General features: G+C 38.6%; 1 protein-coding gene across 5 annotated transcripts; it reads left to right on the top strand.

Moving 5' to 3' along the window:
- Positions 1–54: 54 nt before the first annotated feature.
- On the top strand, positions 55–6613 carry LOC120583992 (N-formyl peptide receptor 2-like). 5 transcript variants are annotated; one of them, XM_039839575.1, is made up of 4 exons: positions 55–1796; positions 2773–2959; positions 3836–3914; positions 5550–6613. In XM_039839575.1, the coding sequence occupies exon 4, from the start codon at positions 5561–5563 to the stop codon at positions 6611–6613; it is 1053 nt and encodes a 350-aa protein (XP_039695509.1). In that variant the 5' UTR covers positions 55–1796; positions 2773–2959; positions 3836–3914; positions 5550–5560. The 5 variants fall into 5 exon arrangements, with proteins under 5 accessions (XP_039695509.1, XP_039695510.1, XP_039695507.1 ...); XM_039839576.1 differs by lacking the exon at positions 2773–2959 and having other exon boundaries at positions 55–1247; XM_039839573.1 differs by lacking the exon at positions 3836–3914.
- The last annotated feature ends 14798 nt before the right edge of the window (positions 6614–21411 follow it).

The raw sequence follows: 21411 nt of genomic DNA, 5'->3' as shown, positions 1-21411 counted from the left end.
TTCCTACGAATAATCATTCACACATGGTCCCCTCTTATATAACATACCTTTCTGATTCCTTAGGAAAGATAGAAATCAAATATTGGAATGAAAAAAAATTTGGTCTCAGTCCCCGGTTACTAGCAATGGGCTTCAAAACTCTTGAAATTCTCAGAATGACAAAAGTGTCTTATTTCATTCATTAAGAGACCCTTTTGATCAAACCAGTTATGCTACTGAAATGAGTTAGGCTGGGCCCAGAGGTAGCCTCAGTAGGACCAGGTAACTAAAGGTTTGGACATTTCATTCCCAAACACTGACCTCTGGAAAGGGGAAGTAGGAGAGGGCTGGACTTTAGCTCTATGCAAACTCTTCACCTATGAGATCTGGTGAGCTTCTAGGTTGCTGGACATATCAGGGCGCGGGGAGGGTGGTCCCCAGAGAGGACACGGAAGCTGTGAGCACACATTCTCCCATACCTTACCCTATGCATCTCTTCGATTTGGCTGTTGTTCAGTTGCACCCTTCATAATAAACTGATAAACATAAGTAAATGCCTTCCTGAATTCTGTGAGCCATTCTAGCAAATCATCAACCTGGAGAGGGTTGATGGGGGTCAGGGGAACCTCAGATTTATAGCTACTCAGTCATTAGCATAGGTGGCTACATGGGACTTGCAACTGGCAACCCGAGTAGGAGCAGTCTTGTGGCACTGAGCCCTTTACCGTGTGAATCTGACTCTAATTCCAGACACATAGTGTCCGAATTGAATTGAATGGCCGAACACCCACTTTGGGTCCACAGAGTATTGGAGAATTCCTTGGTGTAGAACAAGCCCACACACTTGGTGTCAGAAATGTTGTGTGAGTAGAGAAACAAGTCTCTGTTGAGCCACCACCTGTTTTTATTGCTACCCTCTAATTCTTCTCACCTCAGTAATTGTTCCTTTCATTTTCCTGACTCTCTGGAGGAGGAAAAGCCTAGACAGATGCTCTGAACTCTGATATTTGAAGGACTGAACTTCTGTCTCTCACAGAAGGAGGGAGGTGAGGGGAATACTCAGACATAAGGTTCAAAGGAGAGTATGCTGACAACATATCCAGGGTGCTTTCTGGAAACTGAAAAAAGTTCTGAGTTTCTGTCACCTAATTGGTTGAGCTCCATTGCCCCTCCCCCTGTCCTTCAATAAAGCATCTGCGGAAGCCCTTCCAACCTGTCACTCCACAAGCAGCCAGGAACTGACCACAGAATAAGGATCTCAGCTGGCGGTAAGTTGAAAGATTGACAGTTTAGAAATTATTCTGTGAACACCTACTGGGTGGCAGATACATCCCCAGCTCTAGAGCTGGGCTGTCCAGGAGAGAATCCACTGACACATATGGTCATTGAGCTCTTGCTAGTCTGACCTCAGATGTGCTGTAGTATTTTGAATATATTAAAATGCATTTAATGTATCTAAAATCTTAGTATTAAAAAAGGATGCAAAATATGTTATTCATGATTTTTAGAATGATTATGTGTTGAAATAACACTTTTTCATGTTGAGATAAAATATACTATTAAGATCAATAATTACTAAAACTAAATTCCTTTAATTTTATAAAAACATTGCAACTATGAGGCTCACATTTATGGTTCTATGGCACAGTGTTACTCTAGAGACAGACACCTTGAAAAACTCTGTTCCTCTTCTCTGCAGCATTCGTACTAACATGCAGGGTATTCAAAAGGAAAAACAAACAAAGGAAGAAATAAACAAGAACAGCACCTGGTGACTTAGGATATACCTGAGGCATCCGCTTGGCATTGTGGGTCAGGTAGGACGTCTCAGAGAATATAATATCTAAGCAGAGACATGAATATTCAGAAAGAGCCAGATGTGGGAAGCTTGAAGGAAGAACCTAGTAGGCAGAAGGAACGGAGGATGCAAAAACCCTGACGTGGCAATGAGCTGGGCATGTGTGAGAACTCCAGGGATGTCAGTGTGGACCATCACAGGGTGTGAGAGGACAGGGGAAGTGTGAGGTCTGAGGAACACACGGGGCAGATCCAGGAGTGCCAGTAAGCTTGATCGGGAGTTATGAAGGCATTAGAGGGTGTTGAGCAGCATAAAGTCATGATATGATTAGTGTGTTTCAAAGATCATTGGGCTCCTAGATCTTTGAGAAGAGATTGGAGCAGGGTAAGGAAGATCAGTGGCAAAAACAAGCTCTTTGCAAGGTTAGTGCAAATAAGCAGCCAGCCTGGAGTTATGGACAAGGGCACTGGCCATAAAAATGATTCCAGGTGTGTATTCAGTTGCACTGTAGAGATCGATTGACTTGGATTGGACTGCATGGTCAGGGAAAGGAAATTCAGGGATGTTAGATTTGGTGCTTGAACAACTGAATGTTTAGTTCCAAATCGACACAGATTATTGGGTGTGTGGCAGATATGGAGTATGGAAGAATTAAGTCAGGTTTAGGTAATGTTGGCTTTGCGGTGCCTATGATGTTTCCATGAGGAGACGTCAAGAAGTCAATTGTGTATATCAGGCTAGAGGTCTGGGGAGAAGCCAAAGCTAATTGCTTAGATCAGAAGTTATCAGTTCAATATTATAAGCCATGAGACTGGATGACAGCACCTATGGAAAAACTAGAGGAAGGGGGAGGCAGGAAAAGCCATCGGACACCCCAAATTTACAGTAGAATTTAGAGGAGAAAAAGCTCACACTTTGGACTGAGAAGAGGTGGCCCATCGAGCTATAAAGAAAACCAAGAGAGTGTGTGTTCATTTTATCTTCTCAAAATGTAGGATAAATGAGTTTTAAGAAGGAGGAAGGAGCCTACTGGGTCCCATGTCACTGAGATATCAGGATAAGAACTGAGAAGGCACCTCTGGAGTTGGCAACAAGAGGACCATAAAAATCCTTAAGTAGAGCACAGTCCATGGAGTGCTCAGGACCGAATCAACTTGGAGCGTGTTTAGGCAAAAAGCTGAGGTGAGCAGGTGGCCACACTGCTTCCTAATTTGTGGGCTGTGAATCCTCCTCACTGAAAGAATTTTCTTAGAAGAAACAAGGCTGAAGCTGGAAAGGATATGGGCCAACGATAAACTCTTTGTTGAGAGAGGGCATGGATCATGTTTATTTTATAGAATGATCTAGTAGGAGAATATCTTGAGGGCATTTTGGGAAATTCTTGGGTAGGTGAAAGAGAGGGAGTCAATACAAACATGTGGCGGAAATGAACAGAATCTCTTGACACACTGTGGGAACTGAAATGAACAAGAATTCTTCACTCACTGTAACAGGTGCAGCTAGATAAAGGTTTATTTGGGGTGACAGAAGGCTAAAAAGTTCACAACAGAATGTTACAATTTTCTCACTGAAATATGAGGCAAGGGTATCAGGTGAGAGCTGGAATGGGAGAGATGTCAGAAAGTTGGAGGGGAAAGCAGACAAAAGCAATTATTTCAGTGCATGAAAATGTGAATATTATGAAGAAATTGAATAAGCTAATAAGGAAGCGCTGAGTTTCCATGTGAAATCTGTGGTCACACATCCCGCTGCACCCCTTAAGAATTGTGACGTTGGGCAGGCCACTTCCCCTGCCAGAATCATGAATGACACTTGTCCGAAATCCAGGATGCTGACTTTGGAGGTGTTAAATGTACAGTGACGGGCACCTTTTAAGGGTTCTCCCAATAGTGGCATTAATAATCCTCCATGTACCACCTGAAGCACATAGGTTCTCTCCCCTACCATGCAGCTAGGGTGTGCCCATGATTTCATAACTTTGCATCACTGGCCTTTTCCTATCTGTCTTTGCCAAATCATTCTTCCTGGTTGTATCAACATTTTAAACCCATTCTTTAGAGACTATTAAGTACATCGCATCTCCTGAATGCCTTGCAGTGTGCTGAGCGGTGGAGAGAGACCCGAACCTGTTGAGAAGGTGTGTGGTGGAAGGAAGTTAAGAGCACATTTCTACTGGGATAGATGTCTTGCAATATTATACAAGTATTAGATGTGATTAGAGACTGGAAAATCGCTATTTTTTCAGAAGGCAGAATAGCCTCTGCTAAGATGATTCTCAAATCTCTATGGTCACAGAAAAGCACCCTAGCCTGTATGTAACGAGATTCTCAAATGGGGTTCATGAATGTGCATTTCAACGGCCGCCCTGGATGTCTCTGAGAAAGCTCACAGGCCACAGTGTGAGGAAATGTGGTCAGCTGACATGGACAAGGGGGTCACACAGACATTGGGTAGAATCTGGAAGCAACACTTACAGATGTGACCTGGTCCAGAGGCACACACTCTATTTCTCTGGATTCTTTTTCTTAAGAGCGTCGATAACTACCCCAGAAGTCTTCAGGATATGTTCCCCGAGTGTTATTGTCTAGGATTTCGTCAGGTCCCACTGCTAAAACCATACCTAGTAAAGCAAGGTGATTCTAGCAACTAGTAACATGATGAGGATCTTCCCCCAGATATGGAGAGGGCTAAACAGAACTGGGTGTGGTCAGCAGAGAAGAATGGGGAAATGGATGTTAGGTGGGCAACCAACAATGTCTGTTACAGTTGTGTGTGGAGGAGACTTGGATATCATCTAAAGTTGGATTGAACTTTATCCTCTACCACTCATTACATAAGTGACCTTCTGCAGGTCTCACAATTGCTCTGAATATCAACTTATTCTCATGAAAACTAGAAATAATGGTCTTATAGGCCTTATGTAGTTCTATGTAGGTCAAACTCAACCCCAACATATCCAACTAGATGCTCACTTAATGTAATGGGTGGTCTCTAATAAAGACTCCTAAAATAGTAACTAAACTTATTATTTGCATATCCTTTATCTGACAGACACTAACGCCACAAAATGGGCGAAAACCTTTGCATCCCAAGCACAGAAGAGTTTCACATCAAACGTAGACAATGAAAATAAAAGAGTTGAATGTAGAGATAGGGCCCCTGTGCTGCTAACTCCAGCACAGAATCCACAGGATATAACATATTACCACATATCACCAGTAACTGTTCTACATCCTCTTAACTGTAAAACCATATTCTAAAATTTTAAACACTAACCCAACAATAGGCCAAGGATTCTCACAGAGGGGAGGGTCAGGAGCTGGGAACCTGGGAGACCCTGGGGCAAGAAGATGTTGCAGAGCCTGCCAGCACCTATGCGCTGAGTCATGGGTAGAAGACGATGAGACCCTACTGACTCTGAGTCTAGTGCCTCCCTCACAGTGCTGATGATGCCTCCCCTCAACTTTCTGTGGTCTGCACACCCTCAGCTCAGTACTCTGCAGGTGGACGGGAGCCTCATAACCCTCCTGGTTAAGTAATCAGCCTGATGGGTGGAATGCATATTAATGATTATGGGAATACAGTGAACGGTCCTTTTTCAAGGGGACACATAAGGGAGTGCCATATCATATATCACAGTATGACCAGCCACAGGTTTCAGTAATGGGTATTGAGTTTGGAGGGGAGCTAGAGTGCAAGTTGATGTTGGTCTGAATAGGAGGTTGTCAGGTGGTTTCACAGCTATGAAAGGGCCATTTTTGAAATGTTTCAGGTGTGGACACGATGGAGAGCAATTTCTCCATCTTTGTGAATGAATCGAAAGAGAATGTCCGTGAGTCTCCTGTCTTCAATGCTCTTCGGATCTCCTCCTTGGTGGTGCTTGGGGTCACCTTTGTCCTTGGCATATTGGGCAATGGCCTTGTCATCTGGGTGGCTGGATTCCGGATGGCACGCACGGTCACCACCTTGTGTTACCTGAATCTGGCTTTAGCTGACTTCTCATTCACTTCCACTCTGCCATTCCTCATGGTCTCAATGGCCATGAATGATAATTGGCCATTTGGCTGGTTCCTGTGCAAGTTCATTAACATCGTGGTGGACATAAACCTGTTTGGAAGTGTCTTCCTCATTGCATTCATTGCTCTGGACCGCAGTATCTGTGTCCTGCATCCAGTCTGGGCCCAGAATCACCGCACAGTTAGTCTGGCTAGAAAAGTGATTCTTGTACCCTGGATCCTTGCACTAGTCCTAACGTCACAAATTTTTATCTTCATGGGTATAGTAAATGACGGACGAGGGAATACATACTGTACTTTCAACTTTGCACCGTGGGGTGCCAATCAGACAGAGAGGATGGAGGCTGCTGTCACCATATTGACAGCCAGAGGGATCATCCGGTTTGTCATTGGCTTCACTACGCCAATGTCCATTGTCGCTATTTGCTATGGGCTCATAGCTGCCAAGATCCGCAAGAAAGACACAATGGATACCAGCCGTCCCTTACGAGTCCTCACTGCTGTCGTGGTTTCGTTCTTCATTTGTTGGTTCCCCTTTCAACTGATTGCCCTTCTGAGAACAATTTGGATCAGAAAGCTGTTTGAGCGTAAGTACCCAATTCTTGATATCTTGCTTAACCCAGTGAGATCCCTGGCCTTCTTCAACAGCTGCCTCAACCCAGTGCTCTACGTCTTCGTTGGCCAAGACTTCCGAAAGAGACTGATCCACTCTCTGCCCGCCAGTCTGGAGAGGGCCCTGACCGAGGACTCAGCCCCATCCAGTGACACAACAACCAAACCTGTCTCGTCCTCTACAGAGGCTGAGCCACAGGCAATGTGACTTGGCTTGCACGGTCCTACCCTCCTCCTCGGTGCAACTTCAACTTACCTGGGTCATACTGAGCGACTATTATAAAAAATATTTTTGTGCCCCTTGATTGGGGCAGATGAAATGGTCATAGGGTACCACTGGATCATTTTTGGTTTTGGTACCTCAGCCTATCCTGAAGAGATTGTAGATTGGAAAAGACACTAGGAAGAGAAGAGACAGAGTTATGGGGAATTTGTAAAGCTGAAATGAGACGGTATATTAAAGGGAAAACTTTGGCATTTCACCATTAAGTGCTTGCTGTATGAATTTTCTTAGTTATTTTTTAGCTGACCATAGAAGTTTCCTCTTCCTTGTTTACTAAGGGTTTTCCTGTTTAAATCATGAATGGCTATTAAATTGTATCATGTGCATTTCATGCATATAGTAAAATGATGGTATGGTATTTATATTTTATTTACATCACCATAATCATATTAAATTTTGAATGTTAAATCACCCTTGTATTCCTAGAATGAATCATGACGCTTTGTCATGATTTATTTTATACATTTATAATCAATCTCACTATACATTTCTGCATTTATGTAAAGAAAGGTCTGTTCTTTTACTTTCCTCTAATGTCTGTTTCAGGTATTACATTAAAGTTATAACAGCCTCCTAGAAACAGCTAGTAAATGATTCCTCTGATTCTATTCTCTGGTGTTATGTCTTTTATAATTATTTAGTGAAATTCACCAGTAAAGCCAATTGGGTCTTGGGTTTTCTTTATGGGAAGGCTTTTTAATTTTAATTTTTCATTTAGAGTTGACATTCAATATTATTTTATATTAGTTTCAAGTGTACAACCTAGTGGTTAGACATTTATATAATTTACAGAGTGATGCCCCGATTAGTCTAGTATCCACCTTGCACGATACATAGTTATTACATAGATACATAGTTATTACAGTATCATTGACTATATTCCCTATGCTGTACTTTGCATCCCTGTGATTCATGGGAAAGCTTTTTAATAGCAAGTTCAATTTGTTTAATAGCTATTAGACTATTCAGGTTTTCTATTTTTCTCCTGTCACTTTTGGCAAACTAACTTTCAAGGAATTCAGCCACTTCATTCCAAATGTCAAATTTATTGGCGTGAAACAACAGTATAACCACTTATTGTACTTGGTATAGTTTCCTTCACACAATGAAAATGTAAGCTGAGAGTTGGGATTTTGAATGCTTGTGTTCTGTTCTATTGGATTGATGTGACAATGTATTTAATCAGTGACATATTAATGAACATTTAAATTGTTTCTAATTGTTTCTCTGGCCTTTTGGCTAATATCCATTGCAAATTGCTTCTAATCTTTTGCTGTAACCAACAATGCCACTATGAATAACTGTACTTACATGTTCCTTACATGGATGTGCCCTTACCTGTAGGGTAAATTAAAAGATAACATACAATTTAATTGATTTTCTTGTACATGTCTATTTCTGGGGCTAAAAAGCCCCATTGTTACATCTCTCTTAGGTAGATAGCTTTTCTTGGTGTATATATGGAAGCCTGGCCAGGAAAAATCTATCCAGTTTAAAAAATTAGTTTCTTTGGGTGTGAGAGTGGTATTATGGCTATTGTTTTTAAAGTTCTTATCTGTTTAGAGATAAAACATTCCAGAGTAGGAAAAAAGGGAAGGAAAATTAAATTAAATTGGCAAAGTATTTATAATTAATGAAAATGATAATTCATATAATGAATTATCATTTTCATTATAGTATTTTCTTTACTTTGAGTATACTTGAAGTTCCTATTGACTTAAAAAAAAAAGACTCTCTATACCCAGCAAACCCACATACCCTCAATTATGTTTTCTCGCCCAATAGTATGTGTTCACAAGTAATCATTTCAGAATTCTTCACAGTAGCACCAAACTGTCAATAACCCCAAAGTTTCTCCACAACAGAATGAACAAGTTACAAGGTATTCTTATAAGTTACTATTCAGCAATACAATTTAAAAAAAAAAAAACTACATCTACATAGATGAATCTTACATACCATCTGTCAGCACCAAGCTGATCGAGAAGGGAAGGCTTCGGTAGTGAGATGCCCAGTTGAAAGAATGCATGAGGAGCCGACATGAGAATGAAATGGCAGGCACCAACATTATTGCAGGGAATACACACTTCTGGACCACATGGGCTTTATATACATTGGAGAACAATAGTGATATTCTGCCACACATGCGTAATAAACAATAAGCTGAGTCATACTTGCAAAAGTTAGGCGCAGGTGCATTATGTAACATTTTAAATCCAGAGTTCTACCCCTAGCCGCGAGCCTGGATCACAGCCAGACCTGGGACCCACACCATCTTGAGAAAATAAGACATAACAGTAGGTATGACATGACTCCATTTATATTTTAAAATTTTTAATTAAAAAATTAAACTGTACGGCTTAGGGATACCTAACTATGTAGTAAAACTATAAAGGAAAGTGATGAATTGGTTATCATAATGGTCAAGACAGTGGTTAGAGTTAGAGGGAAGGAGGGAAAGTGATCAGGGAAAGAATGAAAGTGGAAAAAAGTATGTTGTGGTTGATGGCTTCTGGAGTGTTGACAATGATCCATGTGTTGACTTGCTGGTGGTACATAGGTGTTTCTTTTACAAAAATGTATTGATCTTCGTGCTTATCTTTTACTGATATTTTTCCCCTGAGGGTTTATTGAAAATTTTTTGAGAAAATAGTTCCATCAAATTCAGGTCCTTTTTGCTTTATATGAGAAAAGCTTCACAGCTTCTGGAATCACGCAGCTTGAAGTAGGGACACCCATTCAAAAAGATATGGCAGTCCTCTACATTTGGACTTATTAGGACAGGGAGCTGACCGAATAAGAGTGAAAGGCAGCAGTCACGATCAGTCAAAAGCATGACTGGCTTTGGCATCTGTCTCAAGTGCTCAGGAAAATGAACTCATCAGAAACTGAGTTCCACCTGTGGCTGAAACACAAAGCAAGGAAATGAAGTCTCCCCTCGGCCTCGGCTCCATGACCTCACTGGACATCCCAGAACCTCTAGGATAGTTTATTTTCCGTGAGTGGCCCTAGAGTGACGTCTAAGTGCATCTGAACAGAAACTCTGTGTGTGTGTGTGTGTGTGTGTTTTAATCCAGGAAGTCCCCTTCATTCCAGAATGTACATTCCAGAGACCAGAGAGTCTGGAGATCTCTCCTGTTATCTCGTCCCACCCTAAGAGTTACCCCAGCTAGTAGATAAAGAAAATCTGTGTAAATGTTTCATAATCTTGGGACGCTGAAGACTGTCCAACGGTAATTTTTTTTCCCCCTCACACTTCCATCTCATGCCTCTCACAGCTCCAGATACCACCTAAGTACCTGTACCCCAAATGCTGATCTACAACTGATGCTGTTTGTTCGGAACCACTCGTGGAGGTATTTTTAAAACATGGGTTGGATCACTACAGCAGGAAGGCACCTGGGTCAGTAAAGCCAGGTGCAGAAAGCAGGTATGTTTATTCACAAAGCTTCCTAGTAACTGTAATGTGCAACCACATTCCCCTGCTTATCAGTTAAACAAATGTTCTCTTCATAAGAGGACAGAATATTAGATCCTGGAAACACATCTTTATAGTCCACACCCAAAAACAAATGGTCTTCTTCATACAGGGCTAGTGAGGCAGCCGTCGGGAGGGTGAGGTGGGCGGCTGTTCAGTTGGCAAAATAAATCTCGGCAGAAAGGTTGTCGTCCCCAACATCTCCTTCAAGGCTGTCTGGGGCTACCCGATCTTGAAGCAGCAGGTGTGGGCAAGTGAAGCTGTCACTATTCTGCTCTTGTGAGATTTTCAGGAACAGTTAACAGGATTACTAATGAATTAGAAAAAAGTCTTCCCCACCCTTTCCACCTCCAAATTCTCAGCCTCCATAATCATGTGAGCCAACATCTTATAATAAATCACCCACACACACACTGCCCATTGGTTCCGTTTCTCTGGAGGACCCTAATATATCAAAGAATTGTTCATTTTGCTGGGTATAATGATATGGAGGCTACAGTTTTTAAAAATCCTTATCTGTCACAGATACATATTTAAAGTATTTAAGAGGGAAATTAGATGACATATGATATTTGATTAGAAATATTCTCAGGAAACAGAGGGAGAAAAGGCAATAAGAGATCAACAAATTCCTTTAAATTTCTGAAGCTTTCTACTCTTGCATGTTTCTATTTGCCATTTTAAAGTCTTTTAAAAATCACTCTATGACCCATATCACACCTAGATATATGCCCTGCCAAAAAAAATATGTACCTATGAACACTAGGATACATAATATGTGAGGGAAAAATATAGATGAACAAGAGTGTACCCAAGATTATAAAATATTTATATATTTCATAACAGCCCCAAACTGGAAACAAACCAAATGTCCACCAACAGGATAAATAACTGGAGTACACTCCTAAAATGAATTGCTATACAGCAATAGAAATGGTTGAAACCAGCCTATAAAACACAGCTGAATCTTACGGTCATCATATTAAATGAAAAAGAGTCACATATCAGAATACACATGTATTCCATTTACATAGTTTCGAACAGGCAAAATTAAACTATACTACTCAGCTATGCATAATTAGGTATTAAAAGTATTTTTAAAGGAAGGCATTTATAACATAAGAGCTAAGATAGTGATCACAGCTAGAGGGAGAGAAATTTGATCTATGAAATACCTAAGAAGTACACATGGCTGGCTGACAGACTTCTGAAGTCCTGGTTAAGTTTCTATTTCTCGACCTGTGTAAGGGCACAGAGGTATTTGTTTAACAATGGGATAAACTACATTGTTCTATTCAATTTTCTGTACATTCATTATCTTTCACAATAAAAAAAATTACTTTTTTTTTTTTTAAATCAATTCATCTTGTGTCCTTTTCTCTTTAAACTAAAGAAGACGTATAGCTTCAGGAGTCCAGCCTGCCTGAAGGAGGGCAACTGTTTCATATGAGAGCTTCGTTATCTAAACTTGGGCTTATTAGAAGAGAGAAATCAAGGGGAACAAACGATGGCAAAAGCTGAACAACTCTGGTGTGACCTGATGTTGATGTTTATTCATCCCAAGAGCTAATGAAAACTCAAGTTAAAAGAACACAGTTTCCACCTAGTGGTTGCCTGGAGCTAAATCACAATCAAGGAAGTGTACGGTTTGCTAAATCTCATTTCTTCAGACTGGAGAACTTGCTTACTTCCCTGTCAGTTTCTCTAGAATGATTTTTCTCGGGCCTTCGGAATAAATAACCTTCCAAGAAATCCAGGATATCTTCATCTATCCAGAGATCGGCCCTCTCTTCAACTTTCACTATTACTAGACAAAAAAAAAAAATAAGTTATAAATGCTTTTCAATCTTGTTACAGTCTCTGTGGTACTGTTTTTCCTTCATCTTCTCATCTCCTCCTTTCCCCCGCCTCTGAATACCATCTGTGGTACGTTTCCATAATGTTGATCTCTGCTGCGGCCACAACAGAATCAAGCAGGCAGGTAATTGAAGATACAGATTTAAAAACTACATATTCTATTATTCAGCCATAAACAACAAAAAAAGAGGACACCCTATCGTTTACAACAACATGAACACTGAGAACGTGATGCTAAGTGAAATCAGTCAGACAGAAAAACAAATACTGCATGATCTCATTTACATGTGGACTCTAAAAACAAACAAAACCAAACTCATAGAAAAAGAGATCAGATTTGTGGTTACCAGAGGCGAGGGGTAAAGGAAGAGGAAATTGGAAGAAGGTGGTCAAAAGGTAAAAATCCCACTTAAGTGATAAGTAAGAACTAGGGATATAATGGACATGTGACTACAGCTAGCACTGCTGTATGATATATATGAAAGTTAAGTGGGTATATCCTAAGAGTTCATATCACAAGAAGAAAATTTCCGTTTTTTTTTAATTATATCTATGAGATGATGGATGCTAACTAACTGCAGTAATCATTTATAATATATATAAGTCAAACCATTATACTATGTGCCTTTAAACTTATACAGTGATGTATGTCAATTGTATCTCCACAAAACTGGGGTGGAGGGAAGAAACTACATAATCTGAAAAAGCTCCCCAGTTCCTAGATATTTACCCAAGAAGACCAAAAACGTATTTCAATAAAAAGATTACAAGACTGTTCATAGTAACTTCATTTATAATAGTCCAAAACTAGAAAGAGCCCAGGAGTCCATCAATAGGAATGTGGACAAACTGTGGTACATTCATTTACATTTTCTGCAATTTTCTGCATGTGTTATACCTCACAATTAAAAACAAGTTTAAAGAAAGTAATATAGTGTTAGAAATCTATAAAAGCATTGTGTAGAAGGTAAATGTTAACTTCAGTTTCTACTATTCTTTTATATAGAGAGTTTTATGCTAAGTTAAATAAGTCAGACAGAGAAAGACAAGTACCATATGATTTCACTTATATGTAGAATCTAAAAAAAAAACAAAATAAATGAACAAACAAAACAGAAACAAACTCAGATACAGAGAACATTTTTGATGGTTGCCAGATGGGAGGGGTAAAAAAAAGGTGAAGGAATTAAGAAGTACAAACTGGTAGTTACAAAATAGTCATGGGGATGTAAAGTATAGCCTAAGGAACACAGTCAATATTATTGTAATAATTATGTATCGTATGAGAGGGTACTAGACTTATCAGAGGACCGTGTCATAAGTTATATAAATGTCTAATCACTATGTTGTATACCTGAAGCTAATATGATATTGCATGTCAACCGTAATTTAAAAAATAAAAAAACATTTTTTTAAAAGAAAGAAAGGAAGAAACCACTCTGAAGGTACAACTCTGTGATTAAGAAGGATTCTACAAGGTGGCAAAAAAAGAAAAAAAAAGAAAGAAAGTTAAAAGATACGCGCAAAGAAAATTTGATACATATTGAAGATTAGAAACATAAAAGGTAGAACCAGAGAATAGTCCAAATTTTGAAATTATCACACAGGGACTTTATTATAAAAATGCTAAAGGATTTAGTGGAAAAGGTAAAACAATTATGAAAGGCTCATATCCATCGCACTGCGGGAAGCCTCTTCTTAGCCCTTCTCTGACCAAATACTCTTTCACACCAGAAGTAACTACCGTGCTAAATTCTGTGTCTAGCATTCCCCTACTTTTCTTTATGATTTTCCTATATATCCATACCTCTAAGAAACTTGTTCGTGCCACTTAATTGTATTAAATAGTATTATACTGTTTGTCTTCTACAATCAGATTTCTCAACCAACACTGTATTTGTGAGATTCGAACATACCGATAAACGTAGCTAGCTCTAGGTCATTTCTTGTCACTGTAGTATAGCGTTCTTTGGGTGAACATGTTTTGTGCCTTTGCATATGTAAAATATGCATATGTAAAAAAGGTATCCTTTTTTTGTAAGGGAACTATCCTTATTCCTATTCCATATTCATGAATGAGTATAGTATATAGAAGGGGTCCCGAGCCCCCCAGCCGTGGTCCAGTACCGGTTCGTGGCCTGTTAGAAACCGGGCTGCACAGCAGGAAGTGAGTGGCAGATGAGTCACTGAAGCTTCATCTGTGTCTGCAGCTACTCCCCAGAGCTAGCATCACCGCCTCAGCTCTGCCTCAAATAATCAGGTATTAGATTCTCAAAGGAGTACTGGTCCCCAGTGCCGAAAAGATTGGAGACTGCAGGTATATAGGAGTTCAAACCATTTCAGAAATATTGGGAAAGATAGTCTCATACTTCTCTCTATATCCTCAGTCATGTCCATCAAAAAAAAAAAGTAGATGGTATAGTAATCTGTACTATTTCAGTTATAATGCTGCATTGTTATAATATAAAATGCAAACTTTGGAATTTTTATGAAAATCTATAAACTAAAAATCACATGACTCACTGCTGAGTATATCTTTCAGTATAATTTTGACTTCTAAAACTATGCTGTGCTTGCTTTATATAAATTAAAATAGAAACCATGCTAATGTTTTGCAAACAAAAAATAAATAACATCGAGCATCATCAGAAAAATTCTAAAATAGAATACAAACAGAAAGTAACTAATCTAATAAAATGTTACTCATAATCACATCAAACTGATTTCAAAAACTGTCTCAAGTAACACTTTGACAATATTTCATATTTAGGATGAAAAGAACTATAAATAAAAATTAACTCTAGTCAGTAAGTTTTTCCCAACAGTATGAGTTAGCTACAGTCTGAAATTCTTTTCTGTGTTTTCTAGAGATTGAGAAAATAAGTAAATATTTTTAGAATAATGGGAGAAAGATCTTAACACTGTTAGAGAATAAAGTAACAAATATGGAGAAGGGGAGGACTAGAATGAATCCAAGATATTGGATTAAAATGATCAGTATGATTCATGATTAGATACATACACGTACACATAACTACATGCATACACACACAGAGAGATATATGTTTATACATATACATGTTTCCTAGTTCTGTCCACTGAGACAGCCTGAAAACAATAACTTCAGTAGCAACGAGTACACCTAGCACTCTGATCTTGGTTTCTAAATACAACTCTGCACCTTAAAAACCTAGGACTCTTCAAAGAAATCACCGATTCCAGTACTAGGACAAGGAAAATAAAGGAGCCTGGACAATATTCTTGAACCAAAGAGAAGTGCTCACAAAATGGTAGGAACATGTCGAACATCTAAACAAGCCAACACGACAGGACTTACACTGGCCAGATCCGGGGAAATGTGAGCTCAAAACAATAATGGCCGCGATGGCAAACCAGTTAACTGTTCCATATTAAAATAAGTTTTTAAAACTTTTTTTTAAATTGTATTATTAGTTTCAAGTATACAGTACATTGGTTAGACATTTACATAGTTTATAAAATGACCCTCCTGATTGTTCTTTCTCTCCTCTGGCTCTCCACCTAGCCATTACATTAATGGTGACTGCATTTCCCTATGCCGTGCTTCCCATTCCCATGACCATCTATCAACTACAATAAGCAAATAAATGAGGAAAGCCCTTCCTTACAGTAAAATACCAAATATGAAATATATAGAGAATAGAGTTTAAAAAAATCAGTATTTTGCAGCCATCACAGTAATAACCAAGCGAGGTAGGAAGAATCAATGGTTCCTAAAACTAATGGAAGTTTGATGAGGAGAAGGATATTAACAGTTGCAAATTATTTCTGCATTTTATTAATTTCTAAGGGGAAGAGTGGAGGAACCAGGCAGACAACACCTGAGCAACTGACCAAAGTTCATAACATCAGTAATAAGACGAACCCAAACCATATGCCTCCTGATGCAACACACTGAGGTCACAATATCATTTATGTAGTTATCCTGCCCAAAACATATAACCAATCATTAGGAGGCATCCAACTCAAATTGAAGTGACTTTTACTCTGCAAAATGGCAACGTCATGAAGGACAAAGATAACTGTTCCATATTAAAAGAATCTAAAGAAATATGACAATTATATACATGATTTTGAACCAAGGTTTTTTTTTTCTTTTTTTGGTTATAAAGAATATTATTAGATAATTGGTAAACTGAATAAAATCTCTAAATTATATAAGCATACTGGATCAAAGTTCCTGATTTTAATAGCTATACTGTGATTATGTTGGAGATTGTCCCTGTTCTTAGTAAATGAACACTGAAGAGGCATCATGTCTGAAACTTACTCTCAAATAGTTCAGAAAAACAAAATAGTATTTATGGATGGAGAGAGAATATAATAAAATGAATGCAGTAAAATGGCAACGACTGGAGAATCTGGATGAAGGGCTCTTTGTACTATTCTTGCTACTTTTCTGTAATTTTGAAATCACTTCAAAAGTTACATGTATTCATTTCATACCTATGAATACTGTATTTACATACAAAACTCAAAAAGCTACAACATTCAGGTTCCAGGAAAACATCTAGCCACAGCTGACATTGTTGGTAACCTCATCTGTTGTTCTGATCATTCCATTTATTCACATAGTCTACCCCAAGGTGAACACCTATCTCTTCATACTAAAAGCCTTTTGAAATATATTCCTTATCAACTTGGTACTTACAGCAAGAACATGACTTATTATTTCTAAAAAATAATTCTTCCATTCACCGACCTGGCTTAATTTTTCCTAAATGCTGTCTTGTACACGATAAAGTTGCAATTCATGGTCCAGTCATCCCCACATTTAATACATTCATAGGTTTGTATTCTTATATGTATTATTTGTGGACTCTTTTCCATAATCAGAGGCGGCTTTCTAGTACTTTATGATGATCAGAGAGTTATTCTTTGGTATATATTCTCTAATATCACATGCTTGTGACTTTTGATAAAAGTTTTTCTCACATTTATTACTTTTATATGATTTACTCTGGTACAAATTCTGATGCATCTGAAATTTGATTTCTCAATAAAAGTATTGCAATATTTGTCTTGTATATAGTTTCTTCCTGTGTGCGTTTCTCTGATATAAAATAACGTACACTTCTAGAAGGAAGTTTTCACAAAATTACTACATTCGGTTCTTGTCTTTCTGTTGTATGTGCTATGAATTTTGTGAACTTTTGCATGTTTGTCGAATTCCTCATCCGTATGCATTTTAGATGAACGATAAGCTGCAAGCTATTACCGTAGATTTTATATTTACTGAATTACTGATTTCTCTCAATTTAATTCTCTAGGAAAGGAAATATCTGAGCGGAAACTTCTTTATTCACTGTATATATAAGAATTCTTTCCTATATGCCTGTAATCTCATGTTGGAATGACATTGAGTGCTTTAGTTTTCTCTGTATCCACGTGACTTCTCTCCTATGCGACATCTTTGGTGTCTGAGATGTGACATTAAAAAATTTCCCACATTCACAGGGAAGGTGTGGCAACTTCCCTGAACAGCTCTGCCTGGGAGAGCTATGAGCTCCACGTGGCCGGTGGCAGGGCCCAGTCATCAGAGTAGAAAAAACAATTTTTCCCACATTCACTGCATTCATAGGGTCTGTCTCCTCACGTGTTCTTTGGGATCTATCTAGACTAGATCCCAAAGTCTTCCCACATTTTCTACACTCATAGGGTTTCTCTCCTGTGTGCATTCTCTGGTGTATAATGAGTGGTGACTTAGTGCTGAAGGCTTTCTGACATTCACCACATTGGTAAGGGTTTTTTCCAGTATGAACTCTCTATTGTCAAGTGAGTTCTGACTTCCGGTTGAAAGCTTTTGGACATTCTGTACATGAAAAGGGTTTTTCTCCAGTGTGGCTTCTCTGATGTTCCATGAGCTGTGACCAGCGGAGAAACGCTTTCTGACACTGACTACATTCATAGGGCTTTTCTTTTTCTTGTATGTGTTTTCTGAAACACATGGAAAGAGTTCTCGAGTTCTCAGTGGAGAAATAAACACAATAGAAGAGAACCCGATGGAAAATTTACTATCGAAAAAAAAAAACCCTGAAAAATGTATTAGAGCTACTACATAACAGAACGAAGATGCCAAAAGATGCAATGAAATTGAACAGCAACAGAAAATAATTTACTCTAATTGTAATTACTTAAAAAAGACAATGTTTACGTACTTTGATGATGCTCAAAAAAATAACTGTATAAATAACTATGGGGTAAAGAGGAAAAGGAATATTATCAATACAATTGAAACAGTGTATAGGCTCCTCTCTGATCAAATCTTCCCTACCCCCAGACCCCAAACAGTAATAACAGCTCCTATTACTTTTTACCTTCTTATTGCCTATTTTTAAAAATTGTCTACACTTATCTTTATGTAGGAAAAAATATAGTTTGGTAGATTTCTCAAGTTTAAGTAAAAAAATATTTGATCTGTCAAGGTTCAGCAGGAGAAATCTTATCAGTAATTTGAAGAGTTAACAATTAAAAGGTAGTTAACTACTGAAAGAACTCCACACAATACTGAAATAGCAAATAAGCTGAAAAAGGTTACTACCTCCAGAACTGAGACAAAGACCAGAAAGGGGAGAAACTAAGAACTTGGAAGAGAGTTTTTCCCGATCCCAAAGTTAAATGCAGTTCATTGGAGAAACACAGCTCCACAGGTCCATGCAGCTTGCCAATGGCAAAGTAACTTAAAGTGGGAGCAGCCTACAAGTGGCAGAGCTCATAGAAAGGTGCCAGTTAGGCATACTTGGTCCACGTGGTGTGGCCACACTGATGATGGAGGAGCTCACTGGAGGCTACGGGAGAGATGGGGCTCATCATCAAGGAACACTAAGGTGAAGGCCTGTGGAACTCCAGCTTGCCAATCTGCTGGCAGCCACAGGTACGCAGTGTCAGAAATGCATTAAATTCTTGGACACCCTGCTGGTAACTGAGATTTGTTGGTGTGGGAAACACACACACACAGAAACGCTGGAGTTGGTACCAAAACCAATGTACCCTCCCCTTCACAAAATGTTTAAGTCCTAACCTCCAGTACATCAGAATGTGACTATTTGCAAAGAGAGTAGCTGCAGATGTAATTAGTTAAGATAAAGTCACGCTGGGCTAGGGTGGGCACCTAACCCAATATGACTGGTTTTATAAAATAGCCATGTGAAGATGGAGAATATAAGAGAGGAAGAATATAATGACAAAGACAGAGATTGGAGTTATGCAGCTGCAAGCTAAGGAATGCCAAAACTGCCAGCAAGTCACCAGAACGGGGAAGGCAAAGGATTCCCCAAGAAGTTTCAGAGAGAGCACGGCCCTAATGACACCTTGGTTTTGGATTTCAAGTCTCCAGAGCTTTCTGTTGTTTTAAGCCACTCCGTTTATATATAGTACTTTGTTATAGAAGCCCTAGGAAACTAATAAACTAGGTTTTATGGGGTAAAGTGTAGGGAAGCAAATCTGGCCTAGCTCTAAGCCATATTTTTTTATGAGCAATACCACCGACCAAAGTGACATTTCAATCTTTATTACTTTGAAAATAGTAGCTGCTTCCAGTTTTCAGAACTCAGGGGGGAAAAAGCTGTGATTACTCATCACTCTTAAATCTCAATATTTTAAAGGTTTTTGTTTGTTTTTATGACAACCAGAAGACAATTTTTTTTAACGTTTATTAATCTAAAAGGCTGAAAAGAACTACCATCCATTTATGTATACTGGTAAACAGTATGTATAAAACAAATAAAAATATAAATGGCGTTAAGTTACAGTCTTGCTTAATCTTAAGCCTAATTACTTCCCTTGAAGAAATCTACACTGGCATTTTCTGATACACGAAAATTTACAACGTTGGCATTTGTTATGGATATCACACACATAAAAATGGAACAAGATTTTCATGGTACAAACTTTCCTATCATCTTATGATCTCCAAAAGTGATGATATACATTCTATAAAAATATTCAGACACAAAGCAAATACACACACGCGGGACCTTTAATTTACGGCTTTGACTATACAGTATATTTAAGCATGAAACAAAGTGTCCTTTGGCATGCTAAAGTTGTCGCATCTTCATAAATGACTACTTTTTTATTACATTAAAAATACATTAATATAAATACATTAAGATCAAAACTTCTATTGTAATGTTGTTTATACGTAAATATCCTTTTACACCACCATCACACTATACTAATTTTCCTTAATAAATATAACCTGATGCGCAGTCGATTTGAACTTCACACCAGAGTCATCCCTTTTCACAAGTCTTCACTCATCTGTATTCTTTGGCATGAAAACTCATTTGTATGGAAGGTATTCCAAGATTCACAACGTTCATGAGATTTTTTTCTCAGTGAAAACTGAATAAATCACGTGTCAAAAATATTTGTTGCACTCAGGTTTCATTTATGTGTGATGTATAATAGGATTTTTCTTCAGAAATGATTTTGACTTTTTAACTCATTTGTATTGCCTTTCTCTAATGAAATGTGAGGCTATGTTGGTGGCAAATAATTTTCCTACATTCACTGCATTTAAGAGATTTCTCTCCTAAATAAGTTTTCTGAAACTTACAAAGGCCAAAAATAATGGAAAAGTATCCTAACTTTCATTCATAGGGTGTCTCTTGTGTTAATTCTCTTGTATTCGCAGAGATTTGACATCTCACTAAAGTCTTTCCAGCACTCAATGTGTTTCTGAGATTTCTTTCCCATATGAATTTCTTCATGTGAAGAGAGAAAGAACTTCACAGAGACAGTTTTCCCACATCCACTACACTGATAAGGTTTCTCTCCTGCATGTCTTCTCTGATGGTCACTGAGGTATGATTTCTCAAAATAGGATTTCCCACATTGAGTGCACTGAAATGGTTTCTCTCCTGTGTGACGTCTCTGATGTCTAATGAGCTGTGACTTCTGGTTAAAGATCTGACCACATGGAATGCATCTATAGGGTTTCTCGCCAGTGTGGCATCGTTGGTGGATAATAAGATGGCTTTTTTGGCGAAAAGTTTTTCCACATTCATTGCATCTGTGGGGTCTCTCTCCTGTATGAATCAACTGATGTCTACTGAGCATTGCCATACTGCTGAAAGCTTTTTGGCATTCAGGACAGACAAAGGGTTTCTCTCCTGTATGTGTTCTCTGGTGTACGATGAGCATTGCCTTTCGCACGAAAGCTTTTCCACATTCACTGCATTCATACGGTTTCTCTCCTGTATGAGTTCTCTGATGGACAATGAGATGTGACTTGTCTATAAAAGCTTTTCCACATTCACTGCATTCATAAGGCTTCTCTCTACTGTATGAATTCTCGGTGTCATTATAAAAGTGACTTTAAAGCTTTTTCCTACATTCCCTGCAT

Source organism: Pteropus medius, unplaced genomic scaffold, assembly GCF_902729225.1.
Source record: "Pteropus medius unplaced genomic scaffold, Ma_sr-lr_union100, whole genome shotgun sequence".
In the NCBI taxonomy this organism is placed as follows: Eukaryota; Metazoa; Chordata; class Mammalia; order Chiroptera; family Pteropodidae; genus Pteropus; species Pteropus medius.
This window is presented reverse-complemented; position numbering and strand designations above follow the sequence as displayed.

Bases quoted from the DNA above. Each gene is read 5' to 3' on its own strand.
- LOC120583992 (XM_039839571.1), top strand. From the start codon at position 5,561: ATGGAGAGCAATTTCTCCATCTTTGTGAATGAATCGAAAGAGAATGTC.